The sequence below is a fragment of the Carassius auratus genome, unplaced genomic scaffold (assembly GCF_003368295.1).
Source record: "Carassius auratus strain Wakin unplaced genomic scaffold, ASM336829v1 scaf_tig00014308, whole genome shotgun sequence".
Taxonomy (NCBI): Eukaryota; Metazoa; Chordata; class Actinopteri; order Cypriniformes; family Cyprinidae; genus Carassius; species Carassius auratus.
Genome location: NW_020524488.1, coordinates 195,339 through 209,663, shown reverse-complemented (window position 1 = coordinate 209,663; position 14,325 = coordinate 195,339). Strand labels below are relative to the sequence as shown.

General features: G+C 37.4%; 3 protein-coding genes across 4 annotated transcripts in view; 1 reads left to right on the top strand and 2 right to left on the bottom strand.

Moving 5' to 3' along the window:
* The window catches only part of LOC113074313 (attractin-like protein 1), an 85,725-nt gene extending 84,490 nt beyond the window's left edge, over nucleotides 1-1,235 (bottom strand). The window contains exon 1 of the mRNA XM_026247112.1: nucleotides 114-1,235. Coding sequence (XP_026102897.1) covers nucleotides 114-358 — 245 coding nt within the window. The 5' untranslated portion in view covers nucleotides 359-1,235. The remainder of the gene's footprint in view (nucleotides 1-113) is intronic.
* A 5,768-nt stretch (nucleotides 1,236-7,003) lies between these two features.
* Nucleotides 7,004-9,639, bottom strand: LOC113074346 (probable tRNA pseudouridine synthase 1). 2 transcript variants are annotated; one of them, XM_026247168.1, is made up of 8 exons: nucleotides 9,458-9,619; nucleotides 9,206-9,319; nucleotides 8,786-8,841; nucleotides 8,605-8,686; nucleotides 8,440-8,512; nucleotides 8,198-8,337; nucleotides 7,745-7,801; nucleotides 7,004-7,642 (listed from the first exon to the last, which is right to left on the bottom strand). In XM_026247168.1, the coding sequence occupies exons 1-8, from the start codon at nucleotides 9,615-9,617 to the stop codon at nucleotides 7,413-7,415; spliced, it is 912 nt and encodes a 303-aa protein (XP_026102953.1). In that variant the 5' UTR covers nucleotides 9,618-9,619; the 3' UTR covers nucleotides 7,004-7,412. The 2 variants fall into 2 exon arrangements, with proteins under 2 accessions (XP_026102953.1, XP_026102955.1); XM_026247170.1 differs by having other exon boundaries at nucleotides 7,008-7,642; nucleotides 9,206-9,304; nucleotides 9,458-9,639.
* A 999-nt stretch (nucleotides 9,640-10,638) lies between these two features.
* LOC113074310 (actin-binding LIM protein 1-like) overlaps nucleotides 10,639-14,325 on the top strand; it is a 61,370-nt gene continuing 57,683 nt past the window's right edge. The window contains exon 1 of the mRNA XM_026247087.1: nucleotides 10,639-10,803. Within this exon, the coding sequence (XP_026102872.1) occupies nucleotides 10,791-10,803 (13 nt within the window). The 5' untranslated portion in view covers nucleotides 10,639-10,790. The remainder of the gene's footprint in view (nucleotides 10,804-14,325) is intronic.

The following is a 14,325-nucleotide window of genomic DNA, read 5'->3' as shown; positions in this document are numbered from 1 at the left end:
ATGCACCTATTATCAGTGAATTTGATACACAACCACTTGCATCATGCTTTTATGTTCCTCTAGAGCTGAAACAGTCTGATTTAAAACTCATAAAGGCCTTATTAAATACTCACTTGAATCTTCCCTGGCAGTGTTGACACTGGTCCCCAACCCATCCACGATCACAGACACAAGATCCGTTCACACACCTGCCTGACAGACAGCTCTTCTCGCAGGGTTTAGATGGAGAGCCGTCTGAAATCAGCACCAGGGAGAACATCACACACAGCCAGAAATATCTCTGCATGCACTGCAGTCTCCGTCTGTCGTGTCTGACCAGAAACAGTTCAGGTCTGAGCATCCTCTTCCCAGCATTCATGGTTTATGGATGCTGCTGCTGTTGGTGATTGGGTATCAGTGTCTTAGGGCCTTTCTTTGCTGCTTACTGGAGCCCAGATTATTTCAATTAAAACAGCAGGGGGATCCGTTCACTTATAGATCATGGAAATTCAGGCAGTCGTTTGACGGAAAAACTCCAGATCCGAGTGTGATATGATAAAACGAGCATAAACACCGACATATTAAATCATCTTTCTCGCCTCATTGTTTCTAAACAAGGGCAGGAATTTACTACGTTGCCTCCTGCAGTTACAAAGCTGGAAAATAATTCCCCATAACACTGAAAAAAATCTCTCCTTCCAGAGCATTACCATAAATCATGTGACGAGATATTTCCAGCTTTAAAGCATCACATTATTCAACGGTCTTACTCTGATCCCGTCCGCAGCCATTTTAAAGTGTAAACATTCAGCTGGCTGTCCAAATACACTGCTGGTGTGATTTAAAGCTTTTAAACCTTGAGCTTTTCGTGGCTAAATGTTCATATGCCACGGGGGGGGGGGGGGGGGGGGGGACGCTACACGGAGAAGGTTTCGGAGTAAAAAGCAACCTTTTTAACAGCAGCGGTCAGTAACACGGTTGTTGTTTCTGCTGTTGTCCGCTGCGCTGAGGGATTTGGAAAACCTGAGCAACTATCCGTTATCCGCATATTTTCTCGCTGTTTTTCAGGCTCAACGTAATAAACTCCTTAACGAATGCATCGACCCTCGGTGTTGGTATATATCCTCTTCGTCCCGGTGCGTTGAAACCCTCTCAGTGTGTGAATTTCGGCCCCCTCGACCACCGTTTAAGCTCCCATAGTACGGGAAGCTCGCGCTGGCTGCTCCTCAGGTTGGAGCAAACTCAACAGAGATGCCGCGCATGCGCAATGGAAAGAGGACATCTTTAAAGAGACAGAGACCAGCATGCGCGTTGCTGGAATAGCCATTGCATACAGTACGTACTTCCTTTTTTTTTAGCATATTTTTTATTTACCAACTAGGGAATCGTTTTGTATAGTGTGAGACATATTTAACAATTATGTTGCAGCCAAATCGCTTTTCTAGAATTTAAGATTAGTCTTTATAAGATTATTCATTTTACTTACAATGTAACGGTTCACATTCCAGCTAGCTCCCTACATTACACTTAGTACAGAATGTAAATGAACAGTATATTCTCATTGAACGATATTCACTTTACCTCCAACGTAACAATTTCAAAATACAGTCCAGCATGCTCCATACATTATATTGAGTGTAGTAATGTATATATATAGTTTTACTGACTTTCAAGGTTTAATGGCCCAGATTCCCATCACACATTCAAGCCTCCATTTCAAAAATGAACTCTGTGTCTCTCTTCTAAGTGTAGAGGTGCATCTCAGTAAATAATACACTAGGCTATGTGCTGCCAACTTAATTAAAACTAATGTACTGTGTGATGTCCTGCTGTTTGGGTTCTTTTATTAGTGTCAAACATTCATGCACCACAAATTTATGGTGGCGTTCTGTAAATATAAGCAAATATAATTCGGGGTTGTTAAGATTTTTTAATGGGTTTCAAAAATGCCTCTCATGCTCACCAAGGATATATCTGTTTGAATTAAAATGGAGTAAAAATAGTGATTTTGTGAAATATAATTATAATATAAAATAACAGTTTTCAATTTTAATATATTTAAAATTTCATTTATTTTTGTGTTTGCAAAGTTGAATTTTCAGCAGCCATTACTCTAGTTTTCAGTGTCACATGATCATTCAGAAATCATTCTAATATGCTGATTTGGTGCTCAGGTTATATGTCATATTATTATCACAGTTGAAAACAGTTGTACTGCAGTTTTCTTGCACAGATGCATAGAACGTTCACAAGAACAGCATTTATTTTAAATATATATATTTTAACAGTGCACAACTTATTACTTTTATATTTGATCAGTTTAATGCATCTTTGTTGAATAACAATAACAAAGTGACAAAGAATATGGATCCAGTTTGATATACCATTCAAAGAGCAAACAAATAGGGTGGGTCTCTTTAAGAACATTAGTATAACATATATTCACATTATAATAAATCTGCCAGTTGTTTTACAGGGGGTAATAAAACACTCAATTCATTTGGCAATTTGATATTCCACATGGACAATTACTGGACTTTGTGATGATTCTCACACCTCACAGACTTCCCTTTTTAGATCATTCCCATCACAACAGCCCCATTCAGTCAGGCATTAAAGATGAATAACAGCACCGCATTATAGCGCTGACCTTAAGAACAGAGCTGTTTGGCTCAAATGTGTCCATGCTAAAGAGCATATTAATAATGTCCGTTAACTCTTGTATCACAAACTTATTGTTAATTTAATTCATGCAGTATTCAGCGCTGGCAGAGGTTTTCAACTTTCTCATTTACACAATATTCCAGTCAATGAACATTCCTGTCTCACTTTGAGCTACATTCTTTCCTGGCCCTCTAGGGAATATGACACTTTCTCCTCAGACCTTCAGGAACGAAAGAATCAAAGCCTCAGGCAACTGCAACTCTAACTGAGCACCACAGTAACTGCACAAGCATGCCCCAGCCTGTCAGAAAGCACATGCAGCATAACTGCCCAGTGATGCAACAGCAGTGACCTGCAGGATAAACATATATCATTATGTGTAAATCACAGGTGATTTACGATTCATTCCTCTGCACTTCAGGCATGCCATAAATCCTTCATGAAGCCAAAGCACCTATAGTGCCCCCAGATGGTAAACATTTAACAATATAGTATAACTGTACAGTTAGAGCACTTGAAGTGGTGTGCATGACATCTACTCTTGCTATACTGTAGTAAAAAAATATATTGTGAGCTGAAAGTGAAAAAAGATATGATCATTTTATCCACTCCAGTAGAGATATCTGCACTGCCTCTTCCCTCTAAATAAAAGTAGCCAAGTAAGGAGGTGGGCTTTACATTTCACGTGATTTCTTTCTTTGCTCTTAATGCCATTAAAGTAAGGGTGAACACAGAGTCTGGGAGCAGAGGAGCTGAATGTGATCTTAATCTCTAAGAGGGATTAGTACCAAGCACTTAAAAATTATTCAATTCAGTAAGAGAATGCTAATACTACTTTATATGAATGTCATTGTATAATTGGGTTTTTCTTTGCCATTTGAAACCAGATTTTAATTGCACATTTTTCATGTGTTTAGATTTGGTTTATCTTTTGAGACATTTCTTTTAAAACCTTTTCCCTTAAAATGCATAGAAATACAACAATATTTTAAAAACTGCACTACCATTCCAAATTTGGGGGAATCTTCACCGAGAATACATTAAATTGATCAAAATATTTTTACATTGTTATTAAAATACTTTATTTAAAAAAATACTATTCGTTTAAACATTCATTCATCTAAGAATTGAAAACTTTAAATGAATAGGAAAGAACAAAATGTATCACAAATCAGCGTATTAGAATGATTTCTGAAGGATCACGAGACACAATGAAGACTGGAGTAATGGCTGCAGAAAATTCAGCCTTGTGGTGGTGGACAGGAATAATATTACAATGTATTTTTTAAACAAATAAATGCAGTCTTGTTAGGCATTAAGGATAATTTTTTCAGAAGCACAAAAAGTCTTCCCGAACACCAAACTTTTGAAAAAGAAAATGCTATTTCATGCATACTGAGTTTTTTACACTGTTAAAGAGTTGGATTCCCATGCTAAACATGGACAAAGTTTCAAAAATTAAGTTCAGGTTTTTGTTCCCAAAATACTCCTTCCAGTTTGTCACAAGTTTCGGAAAGTTTTTTTCGAGTATGGCTCTCATAGACAGTAAAAGAAATGGACACAGCGACCCCATTGGAACTCAACTGAGACAATTGAAGCCCATTTTTAGCATTTTTTAGCACTTACATTTCTGATGCGCAGACTCAAACGAAGCTTGATGATGTCAGCAACCTGTCTGACAGATGTAAATCTTCTAGTAGCTGTGCGTGCAAACTGCCATCGTTAATCTTGCAGAGACAGCGAGCTTGAGCGGGGAGTTCTTTGGCGTGAGTGAGCAGGAGTAAGTATTCTGCTTAATTATTTTGTATAGTATTTTAAAATGTAACGCCAGTACGCCATATTAAGTTAATTGCCTGCGAGCTTCTCCCCCTGTCTGTACGGTAATGCGACAGAGAGTCAAGTAGTTATGACGCAATCGTTAGCCTATTTTTTACAAAAACTGTTTCTATGGGGCCATAATGTAACATAGAAGGCAATGGAGCCCTTTATACATTGTCGTGAATCTTTAGAAATAAATAATGGACAAACTGAGTCTTTAAATGCCTCAGATGTAAAGTTATTCGCTGTCAAAGTGACACCAAAATGAATGGGAGTCAATGGGAATGCTAACGCAAGTGAAGTTCTGCTACAAGATGGCAGCACGCAGCCGACTTCAACTTCCGGTCGCCTTCCTTGCCGCCTGATGGCTCTGTGTGACGTTAGATGGAGCGGAATTTCCTTATATGGGTCCTAGGGCACTTCTGCCGGAAGAGCGCGCTCCCGTATAGCGAGGCTGAGCACAGACATTCACTGATCAGAGTGATTCACTGATCAGAGCAAGAGCATCGCGAAAAGTTACAAAAGAAGTGTGTTTTTGGTTGCCAGGGCAAGACAACCCTGCACAGATTACCTAAAAAAACAGCATTAAGGGACCAGTGGATGGAGTTTATTTTTACAGAGCATCAACAGAGTTGTGCAAGTGTTTTTGTTTGTTACCTGCATTTCGAAGATGCTTGTTTTACAAACATGGCCCAGTTTGACGACGGATTTGCGTATCGTTTATTTTTTAAGGATGATGCAATCCCAACGAAAAAGGGTCACGATCGTGTGTTGGAACTGCAGGTGGTGAGTAAAACTGCTTAAAATATCTCTGCCTCCTTGTTAGTGCATCCCCTCCCATGCCGGAGACCCGGGTTTGAGCCCTGCTCGGAGCGAGTCGTTGCTGCTGCTGCTCTCGTTCAGTTTCAGCCTCGGGATCTGATTCTGGATCATAAATGAACGGCTGAATCTGACTGTAAGCCATGGTTTGTTTTGGATGATGGTTTTTCCCTCACGGTAATGTCACAGTTTCCACATGCTCTCAACGCAAAAGCATACTGGCGCTGTGATTCTTTAGCTCTGCCCACACGTCACGCCTCCAGCCGGTCGTGTTTTTCCGGGAAAAATCGCTACAGACTATCTTTCTCTAGTGAATATAATAAAACTAAAGACTTTTTGGAGTTATGAAGGATGCAGTACTACTCTATAGGTACTCAAGATTAACAGGATATTGAGTGAAAACGAGCATTTCACTATAGAGCCAAAAGAGTCTCAATAAAGATAAATGCACACACTTCATTCACATATGCACACACATGATTCATAAATACACACACAGGATACAAAAATGCGCACAAAATTTAAAAAGCACAGAAGATTCACAAATGCATACAAAATTCAGAAATGCACACAAAATTCAGAAATACACACACAATTCAGAAATGCAAACAACATTTACAAATGCACTCAAGATTCACAAATGCACAGAACAAGATTCACAAATGTATTTCTGATGCACACACTCATATATCTTGATTTACAAACTGCTTGCGGTCTGTGAACTTCACTGCATTTGTGTGTGAATTTTGAGACTCCCCTGACTTGACTCTACACACAAATGCTTTTTTTTTTAAACAGGGAATTGTCTGCAACCAATCAGATATCTCCCTTCTTTTAGCCAATCACAAGAACGCACTCCACGTGGGGGATTGTTTACTTATAAGCCAATCACATGAACGCTTTCACACAGCGTGATATGCCTGTGGTGCTGCATATTAAAGCCTACATGAAATTGTATGAAAATACAGATGTTTAGATTACAATTCAGGTTTACTTTTTTATAATTTTTATATAAATGTATCAATGTCTCAATACATATAGCCCAGTGACTGCAGAAAAAAAGTTAACCATGGATTCATAAATTTGCAATAGGCAATTATTTAATTTTATTGAAATATTTTAATGAAAGAAGAAAAAAATACACCTTTTTGAATATTTAAATATATCTAAATATTCTTTTGGATGCAATATAGAAGTCACTTTAATTATAATAATTCGGTCCCTACATGAAGAGAGAGTCAGTGGTCCACTCCAAGAGGAAAGTGACTCTCCGGCTGCGCAAAGTGAGCCGCCGGCTGCATGAGGAAAGTGAATCGTTCGCTGCGTGACTCGTGAGGAAGGTGAATCGTTCGATGAGGAAAGTGAGTCGTTCGCTAGGAAAGTGAGTCGTTCGCTTAGGAAAGTGACTCTCGGAAAGTGAGTCTCCTGCTGTGCAAAGTGGGTCGCCGGCTGCGTCAGGAAAGTGAGATTTCTGAATCTTGTTCTGTGCATTTGTGAATCTTGAGTGCATTTGTAAATGTTGTTTGCATTTCTGAATTGTGTGTGTATTTCTGAATTTTGTATGCATTTGTGAATCTTCTATGCTTTAAAAATGTTGTGTGCGCATTTGTAAATTTTGTGCACATTTGTGTATCCTGTGTGTGTATTTATGAATCATGTGTGTGCATGTATGAATCCTATGTGTGCATATGTGAATGAAGTGTGTGCATTTATCTTTATTGAGACTCTTTTGGCTCCATATTTCATCCCCCCTTTAAGTTTTGTAACTAACATCAAATAACATCTAAAAGACTAGAAGATTTACTGGATCTGGAGCATAGAAATTAAATGAAATAGGTACTGTATTTATTAACAAACCAAAATAATTATATTTTCAAGCATATTTTTTTCTTTATCATTAAGTGAAATCAAAATGCATTAATAATCTATAATAAACTTTAATAGCTTGTCAATGTGTAATAAAAAAAAAAACAAAAAAAAAAAACAAAAAAAAAAAAACAAAGAACACAAAAGCCCACTACCTACAGCACGTTTGGGCTCACACAAATAATAACAGTGCCAAGTCATGTTTTGTCACAATAACACTGCAGTTTCCTACAGTTCTTTCAGTGAGAATGTAATTTGTTCATCATTTAATCGTTTGTATTTCCATCGTCACCCTTAGATTCAGATGGGGTGGGCATATGCTTTGATTTTGTTTTCTTGGCATTCTTCTGTTGCCCTGATGGCTTTGGGCAAGGCTGCAGAGCCTGGGAGATATCTGTCAAAGTCCAGCGATCCTCCTTCAATGCATGCTCTTCCAGTGTGAACTGACCCTGCTTGGTCCGACTGAGTTCCTTGATATGAGCACAGGATGATAGAGCTGTGGGGGTACAGCAGGGAAAATCAGATTATTATGTCAAGTAAATAAAATGTTTATGTTTGAGGGTAATATTAAAAGAAATAAATATCTCTAGAGTGCTACCTTTTGCAAGATCATCAACCAAGCTTCTCACATAAAACCCACCTCCACACTCAACATCTGTATATACAAAAAGTACATTGAAATGCTGTTCAGCATGACATAATTTTTTTATAAAATATGTTTTTACATCGCTTGCTCACCAATGAATCATCCGCAGTGAATGGCTGCCATCAGCTGATGAAAGCACCCATTCACTCAAGAGGAACCATTGGTGAGCAAATGTTGTAATGCAAAATTTCTCCAAATGTGTTCTGACGAAGAAACAAACTCTGTCTACATCTATCTAAATCTACATCTTGAATTACCTGAGCGTGAGTACATTTTCAGCAAGTTAAAATTTTTGACAATTTCTTTTAACTCTCTTCATGCAGTAGTTGTACAAGAAATCACATTTAACGTTTATTCATATTTATCATATCTTATGTCTTCAAATATGGCATAAAAATGACAAACCTATGGTGAAATACGGCGGACTGAAGTCTTGTAAAGAGAGACTGTACACTGTGACTGGACGAGCAGGTTTAGCCTCAACCTCTTGACCTTGCTTAAGCAGGACAGACATGCGCTTGCCATCCTTCTTCAGTGCTGAATATCTATAAATGCAAATATCAGAACGTCTATGACATCAAGAAACCTAATTCATTTAGACGTTTATGAAGAATGTATTGTGTATCAAACAGAACAAACTGACTTACAGAGGTGGAACCTGCATAATTTCACCCGTAAACTGCTTCAGCTTCTCCTCAAAAACCTCTTTTGTGATGTGATCTGGGAAAAACAAGCATTAATCTTTATAGACTGATTTCTGTAAGAGATCTATGCCCCCATCACAAGCACAGCCACAAAACCATGAATCTCACCATAACTCTTTTCTTCAACAACATTTCCTGTGACGTCTAGAGTATCAGTTGCTTTGCCTAACTCTCCAATAGCTCTGTATTTCTATGAAAAGACCATAGAATTTAATGTTACAGTACTCAAATTTGAGAATGACAAATGTAGAAAGACACACAAACATGATGTGACCCAGAAAATACTTACCTTTGATCCTGCAAGCATTGTGGTGAGCATCTTCGTTCCTTCACCAATTCCAACTACTGCAAAACATTAGTCATATTCTTTCAATATTTTATATTACATCATATTTTTAATTCTACAGGCAAAACCATTATTTTTTTTCATGCTTTGTTATGAAAGCAAAATCCCATAATTGATACGTTTTCTTTCATACTTTTTTGCATTTGTAGATTTCAGTTACAAGATTATAATTAAAAAGCTGTTTTCTCAAAATGAGTTTGTTTTTTTTCTTTTCAGTTCTGGATGTTTTTAGAGAGGGGTCTGTTTGCACCATTTGCATGAATAGAACATTTTATTATTCAAAACGAGTCTAATGTATCTAACTCTAATATTTTTTGTTTGCATAATTTTTCACAGTAGAAGAAGATACTTGATTATAATTACCAAGTACACCAGAAGCATTGCTGTCCAGGGTGCCACCATGGCCAATTTTTAAAGGTTGCTTGTTCCTTTTGCGAGGATTGGGATTTGCAACACCTGCCTCTGTGTAAGGATAAACTAGTTACACAATAAAACGTACTCTTATAATTATTATATTAGTTATTATCTCAACCCCCCAATGCAGAGGACTGAAATCATCTGCAAATAGCCTAATGAATCACAAGACAACAAAACAAAAATTAAAAACGCGCCTACCTTTTAAAAGCGCTTTCTTCAGAGTGTTTAACACATCTGCGGAGGTGGGTCCCTGTTTCTTATATATGGCAAATATACCATTACAAGACTGCAATTTGGATAGTGAACTGTTCTGAATAGCCATGCTTATTGCTATCGCGGCGCGAGATGATGACCTCATTGGCGTGTAGGTCGGTACTTGTAGTTCTTTCAAGAGTGACAGCTATCAGCACGTTTGTTTGAGTCAAATTTGAGTTCTGATAAGCAGTTGCGATGAATATTCTGCATTCATGCCTCCAACTTACACAAGTATTTTATTTATGATATCAGATAGGAATTATATATCTCACCTAATTAACGATTACTGCTCAGCTCACAAATGCAGGTCTAGGATCAGTTTCCCATAGCCGCCTGCAAAACTTAACTGTAACTGAAATGCGAAAGCTGACTCTAGATCAGCTGGGCCATGTTTATATAATAATTTGCTGCTTCCTCGTTATCTTAACATTTAAACAATTCGTATAAGCAAATCTCCCGGCATAAAAGTTTATCAATTAAATATTAAATATTCATCGATGAAGCTTATCCAAGTGCAATGCGTCGAGGCTACAAGTTCACAGTAAAATATTAAACCACATGATGGCGACATATTACTGAAGATTTAGATACTTAGGACAGGCTAAACCAAAACAATGTGTCGGATGCTTGTCTGTGACAAAGACAGTGAGAATAAGTATTATTAATAAGTACTACTAAAGTAGCATATTAGAATAAACAATTACACTGCTTTGTTTTCGTGTAGGCCGTGGGCTTATTTATAATTATATATTTTTTATCATAGATAATTATGTTTATTAATACATTTTTGGATGGGTCATTTTAAATGGTAGGCTACATATTAATTAATTAATTTTAAATTAAATTAAATTTTTAATTAAATTTAATTTAAATTTAATATTAACCGATCAAGTGCGTCTTGAATCTTCGAAAAGAAAGGGTCTGAAAGATAATATATAGCCTAAAAACTTAAAAAGCAACATAACAATCTGTTAAAGTCAGAAAAACAGTAGTTACTATTAAAGCAGGAATCAAAGTATGAGTGCTTCAGCGGTAACTGTAACCACATACCGTAGCAGTCAGTCTATCGTGCTGGACACGCCCATCGTGTAAGCACTGCTTCCCGTTATTCTCTCTCGCTTTGAAGCGATCACTGATGCTGAGTGCCAGAGCTGCTCCGCTGCTCGTGGACACAGAGCTCGTTCACTTTCTGCTCATCTGAAGTCGGGGAACTTTTTTTTACACGACCACCACCATCATTATTTCAGGAGGAAAATACAACTTATCATTCTGCATCATGTCAACAAGAGGTAACCAGTTTTTATGTAGTTTTTAAAAAGGCATTATTTGCGAGGACAAATTTCCTATATATTCGTACTCAAATGAGGACAGTCTATTTGACACGTGTTTCATTCTGCTTAGAATGAACCTACCTTTAAACTTGAGACTGTCATCTACACCTGTGCTGAAACAGTTTTTTTTTGCACAGCCTATATCAAATCTGACAACTACATGTGAGTTAAACTAGTAATGCTACGTGAAGCATCATAGGACTTAATTTAAAAATATGTTATTACAAACACCATTAAGCTATACAATAAAGATTAATACCATGTGTTGATAAACATTAGGCCTACACTTGTCATCAAACTTTGATTCATATTCACATTAATATATTGCGTCTGCATTCAACATAATGTTTGGTAATGAATTATTGTAATTATTACTCCCCTTTGTCCTAAACTACAGCTGATTAGAATGAAAATAAGGACAATTTGCTTTTTTTCTGGTTCTGAAGTGTATTAAAATAAAATTTCAATATGTTTGTTTGGAAGACAGTCTTGGTGAAAGGTCTCCCTTTGTCTGGATAATTATGCTTTCGACATTGCATAATATCTCACAATTTCTTCAGATATTCCTGCAAGGTCTGTTTCAAATTGAAAAAGCAATGTGGTATTTATTGTGCATTTTTTGTGGACTTATAAAATGACTTGAAGACAACCGAAGGGTTAAATAAAGCAATTACCTTCTTTTCTGAGTTCAAGAAAGGACACAGAGAAGAAACAAAGCCTATTAGACTGGTGTTTTATTTGCATTTTGTCCTCTTGCTGTTGAATGCTCTTCCTTTCATATTATCATAATGCGAGATGTATACGCCCACTGAATGTTTCTTATTATTATTCTTGCTTTGACAGTTCGAATGGTTTCTGGACTTCTATTACAGGCTCACCGCAACCACTGCAGATGATTTGTTGTGCTGAATCTATTTAAAGAATCATTGCTACAAGAGCCACAGTCATAAGCCTCGACTGTGCTACAATTACAGCATGTGTTCAAAAACTTGTGGATCTAAGAAATTGTTCTTGAAAAGTGTAGGTTTTGTGATTTAAGTGGGTTCTCAGTCCGAGTCTGAGACTTGCTTTTCTATCTCTGCTAGAGAGGTTCGAGTGGATGAATGCCAGTATTACTTACAATTACTTATTAATTACATAGTGTTTTATAGTTATAGTGGTTCTCAAGAATGGTGCTTTTCCTCAAATGGTGCAGTCTTCTTTTTGAATTAAATCTAAATGGCAAAAACGGCAATTTAAACTGAAGTAGATGCAGAATAGTTCTGTTTATAGGTTTGGTGGGTTTTGGTCATAAGATTTCTGTAACTGACATTTTGGCTTGAAGTGTGTTTAACTTTTGAGGTTGATTTCTGACGGTTACATTTTGGTGAAGTGCCCTCCGCATTTCTGTCTAGTACAAGTGCAAGTCCATGTTTTTCTTGCCATGTCCCTATACAACCCCTATAGCCTGAAGTAATAGAGTTCACTTTAAACTTTTAAGACCAGCAAGCCTTTTCCCAGGTGTCCAGTCATTTCATTTTAATCACTGTGGTCACTGGAGTTCAATTACAACACCAGACATCTGTAAAACTATGGAATAAGTTAATGGTAATTATTTTTTTTTAAAGTATAGCCTGAATGCACTGTAAGTTGCTTTGGATAAAAGTGTCTGCTAAATGCATACATGTAAATGAAACAATTCATAAAACAGCATGCACAAGCAAAAAAATTAATAAATAAAGGCCTTTGATAAGCTATTTATTAGCAGGTTATATTTTACCAGCTTACAACATATATACTGTGACAACATGCTCTGCTATTATGGCATGTTGTCTCAAAAGGTTGATCTGTGTTAAATTGACTGTATTTTTATTGGTGGAAATATTGCATTATTTTTTCAGCCAGGACTTTAAAATGTTATTTGAAAAACAAACCCTGAGAAATAATCGCAGAAGTAAAAAGTGTGACAACTAGCTCCATTTTCCACTATTCAAAAGAACAAACAATTAAACACTAACTGGCACATCTTTTTGATGTGATTCTCATTATCCTCCCCATTGTTTAATTATATTCCTGAGGTGCATTCCCTCTTTCTCTCTGTATCTCCATCTCTCTCACCCAAGATCATTGTTGGCCCCTAGGGAAGCCCAGTTAAAGCTGTCAGCTGAAATCGACGTGAGAATCTGAAAAGTAAACCGCTTCTAACAACATCCAGCGAGTAAGAACCTCTCAAGGCGTGCTTTTCTTTGGGCTTCAATCAGAGCAGTGATACCACTGTTTTCTTTCCCAACAGAGATGGAAAAACTTACTGGTGACGGTTCAGTGTGTTTCTTAAAGGTACAGGTCATCCAAAAATTAGAATTCTGTCACCATTTATTCACCCTCACTGTTCCTTTAATGTGTTAAAAAATGCAAGAAAATAATTTTAAATTATGATACTAAATTATAACTTCTTGTGAGATATTTCAAGACTGATTAGACTGAGGATTGCCAATGAGGTTTGCTCTACTTTTCGCTGTCCAAATTCAGGTCATCCAAGTCCCTGTAAGATATGTCTCTTATCATTGCTTCAAGTGGCTGTCAGATTCTGAGTCTTCCATTTTGATGGGGTGAGCAGGATGGAGGACAGATCACTCAGAGATCTACTGCAATAGAACCTACTCTGTTTGTCATGACTTTGCTTCAGAGACACGGAAACACAATCACTTTACTTCAGCAGAATGACACATCATAATTGCTGTCCTGCTCACTGCTACGCTTTCTTTGTGTCCTGCTCACTCACACATTTAGTCAGAGTTGCATTTGCTGGATAAATAGTATGAATCATTCCTGCACATAGCTTCGACACAGTCAATTAGATCTTAGAATAGACTGAATTTGTGATGTAAGGTAATGGCACTGTTCTGTGAAGCTCTTATGGAAAAGGTCTATTAAGAAGCAGTTGAGCAAATGATTCAATGACTCACTTGATTCAAGACTCATTTCTCAAAACCTACCGGCTTAATGATGTAATCTGCAGAAAGTATCTCACTAATGGCACAGACTCACATTCTGTCTAAAACGTGCAAAACAGGCCAAAAGTAAGTTTAATGTTTTTTTTAAGAAGCCTTAATTTTAGGTGTAGTTTTTGAACTGCAAGATGTTGATCTTAAGCCCGTTAGCTCTGTTTCTTTATGTGGACTTTTGCATTACAGACCCGCCACTGTTAGGATGACCAGTGGGAGTGGAGCATGCTTGCTGATTGCTGGGGTTTCAGCTTCATGAAAGCCACAGGGCTTTAGTTGTTGTTCCAGACTTAATTAAGCTTGATCCCACCAGGAAGCTGCCCCTCTGCCTCTCTGTTCCCAAACTGCCCTCAGCTGTCCAAACCCGGACCCACTACATTCCTATAACTAGGATGTCACCTCTCTTTGGATGAGCTGGTCAAGTGGAGAGGGGGAAGGGATGATGGAGGAACCAGTAGCAGGAATTAAACTCGCAGTCCTGGGTTATGTCACCAAT

What these genes read in the sequence shown, in the direction of transcription:
- LOC113074346 (XM_026247168.1), bottom strand. Translation starts at nt 9,617, where the DNA reads ATGAGGTCATCATCTCGCGCCGCGATAGCAATAAGCATGGCTATTCAG. An exon ending in CAATGCTTGCAGGATCAAAG is followed by an intron (nt 8,687 to 8,785) that starts GTAAGTATTTTC and finishes GTCTTTTCATAG; the next exon opens with AAATACAGAGCTATTGGAGA. An exon ending in TGTTGAAGAAAAGAGTTATG is followed by an intron (nt 8,513 to 8,604) that starts GTGAGATTCATG and finishes TGTTTTTCCCAG; the next exon opens with ATCACATCACAAAAGAGGTT.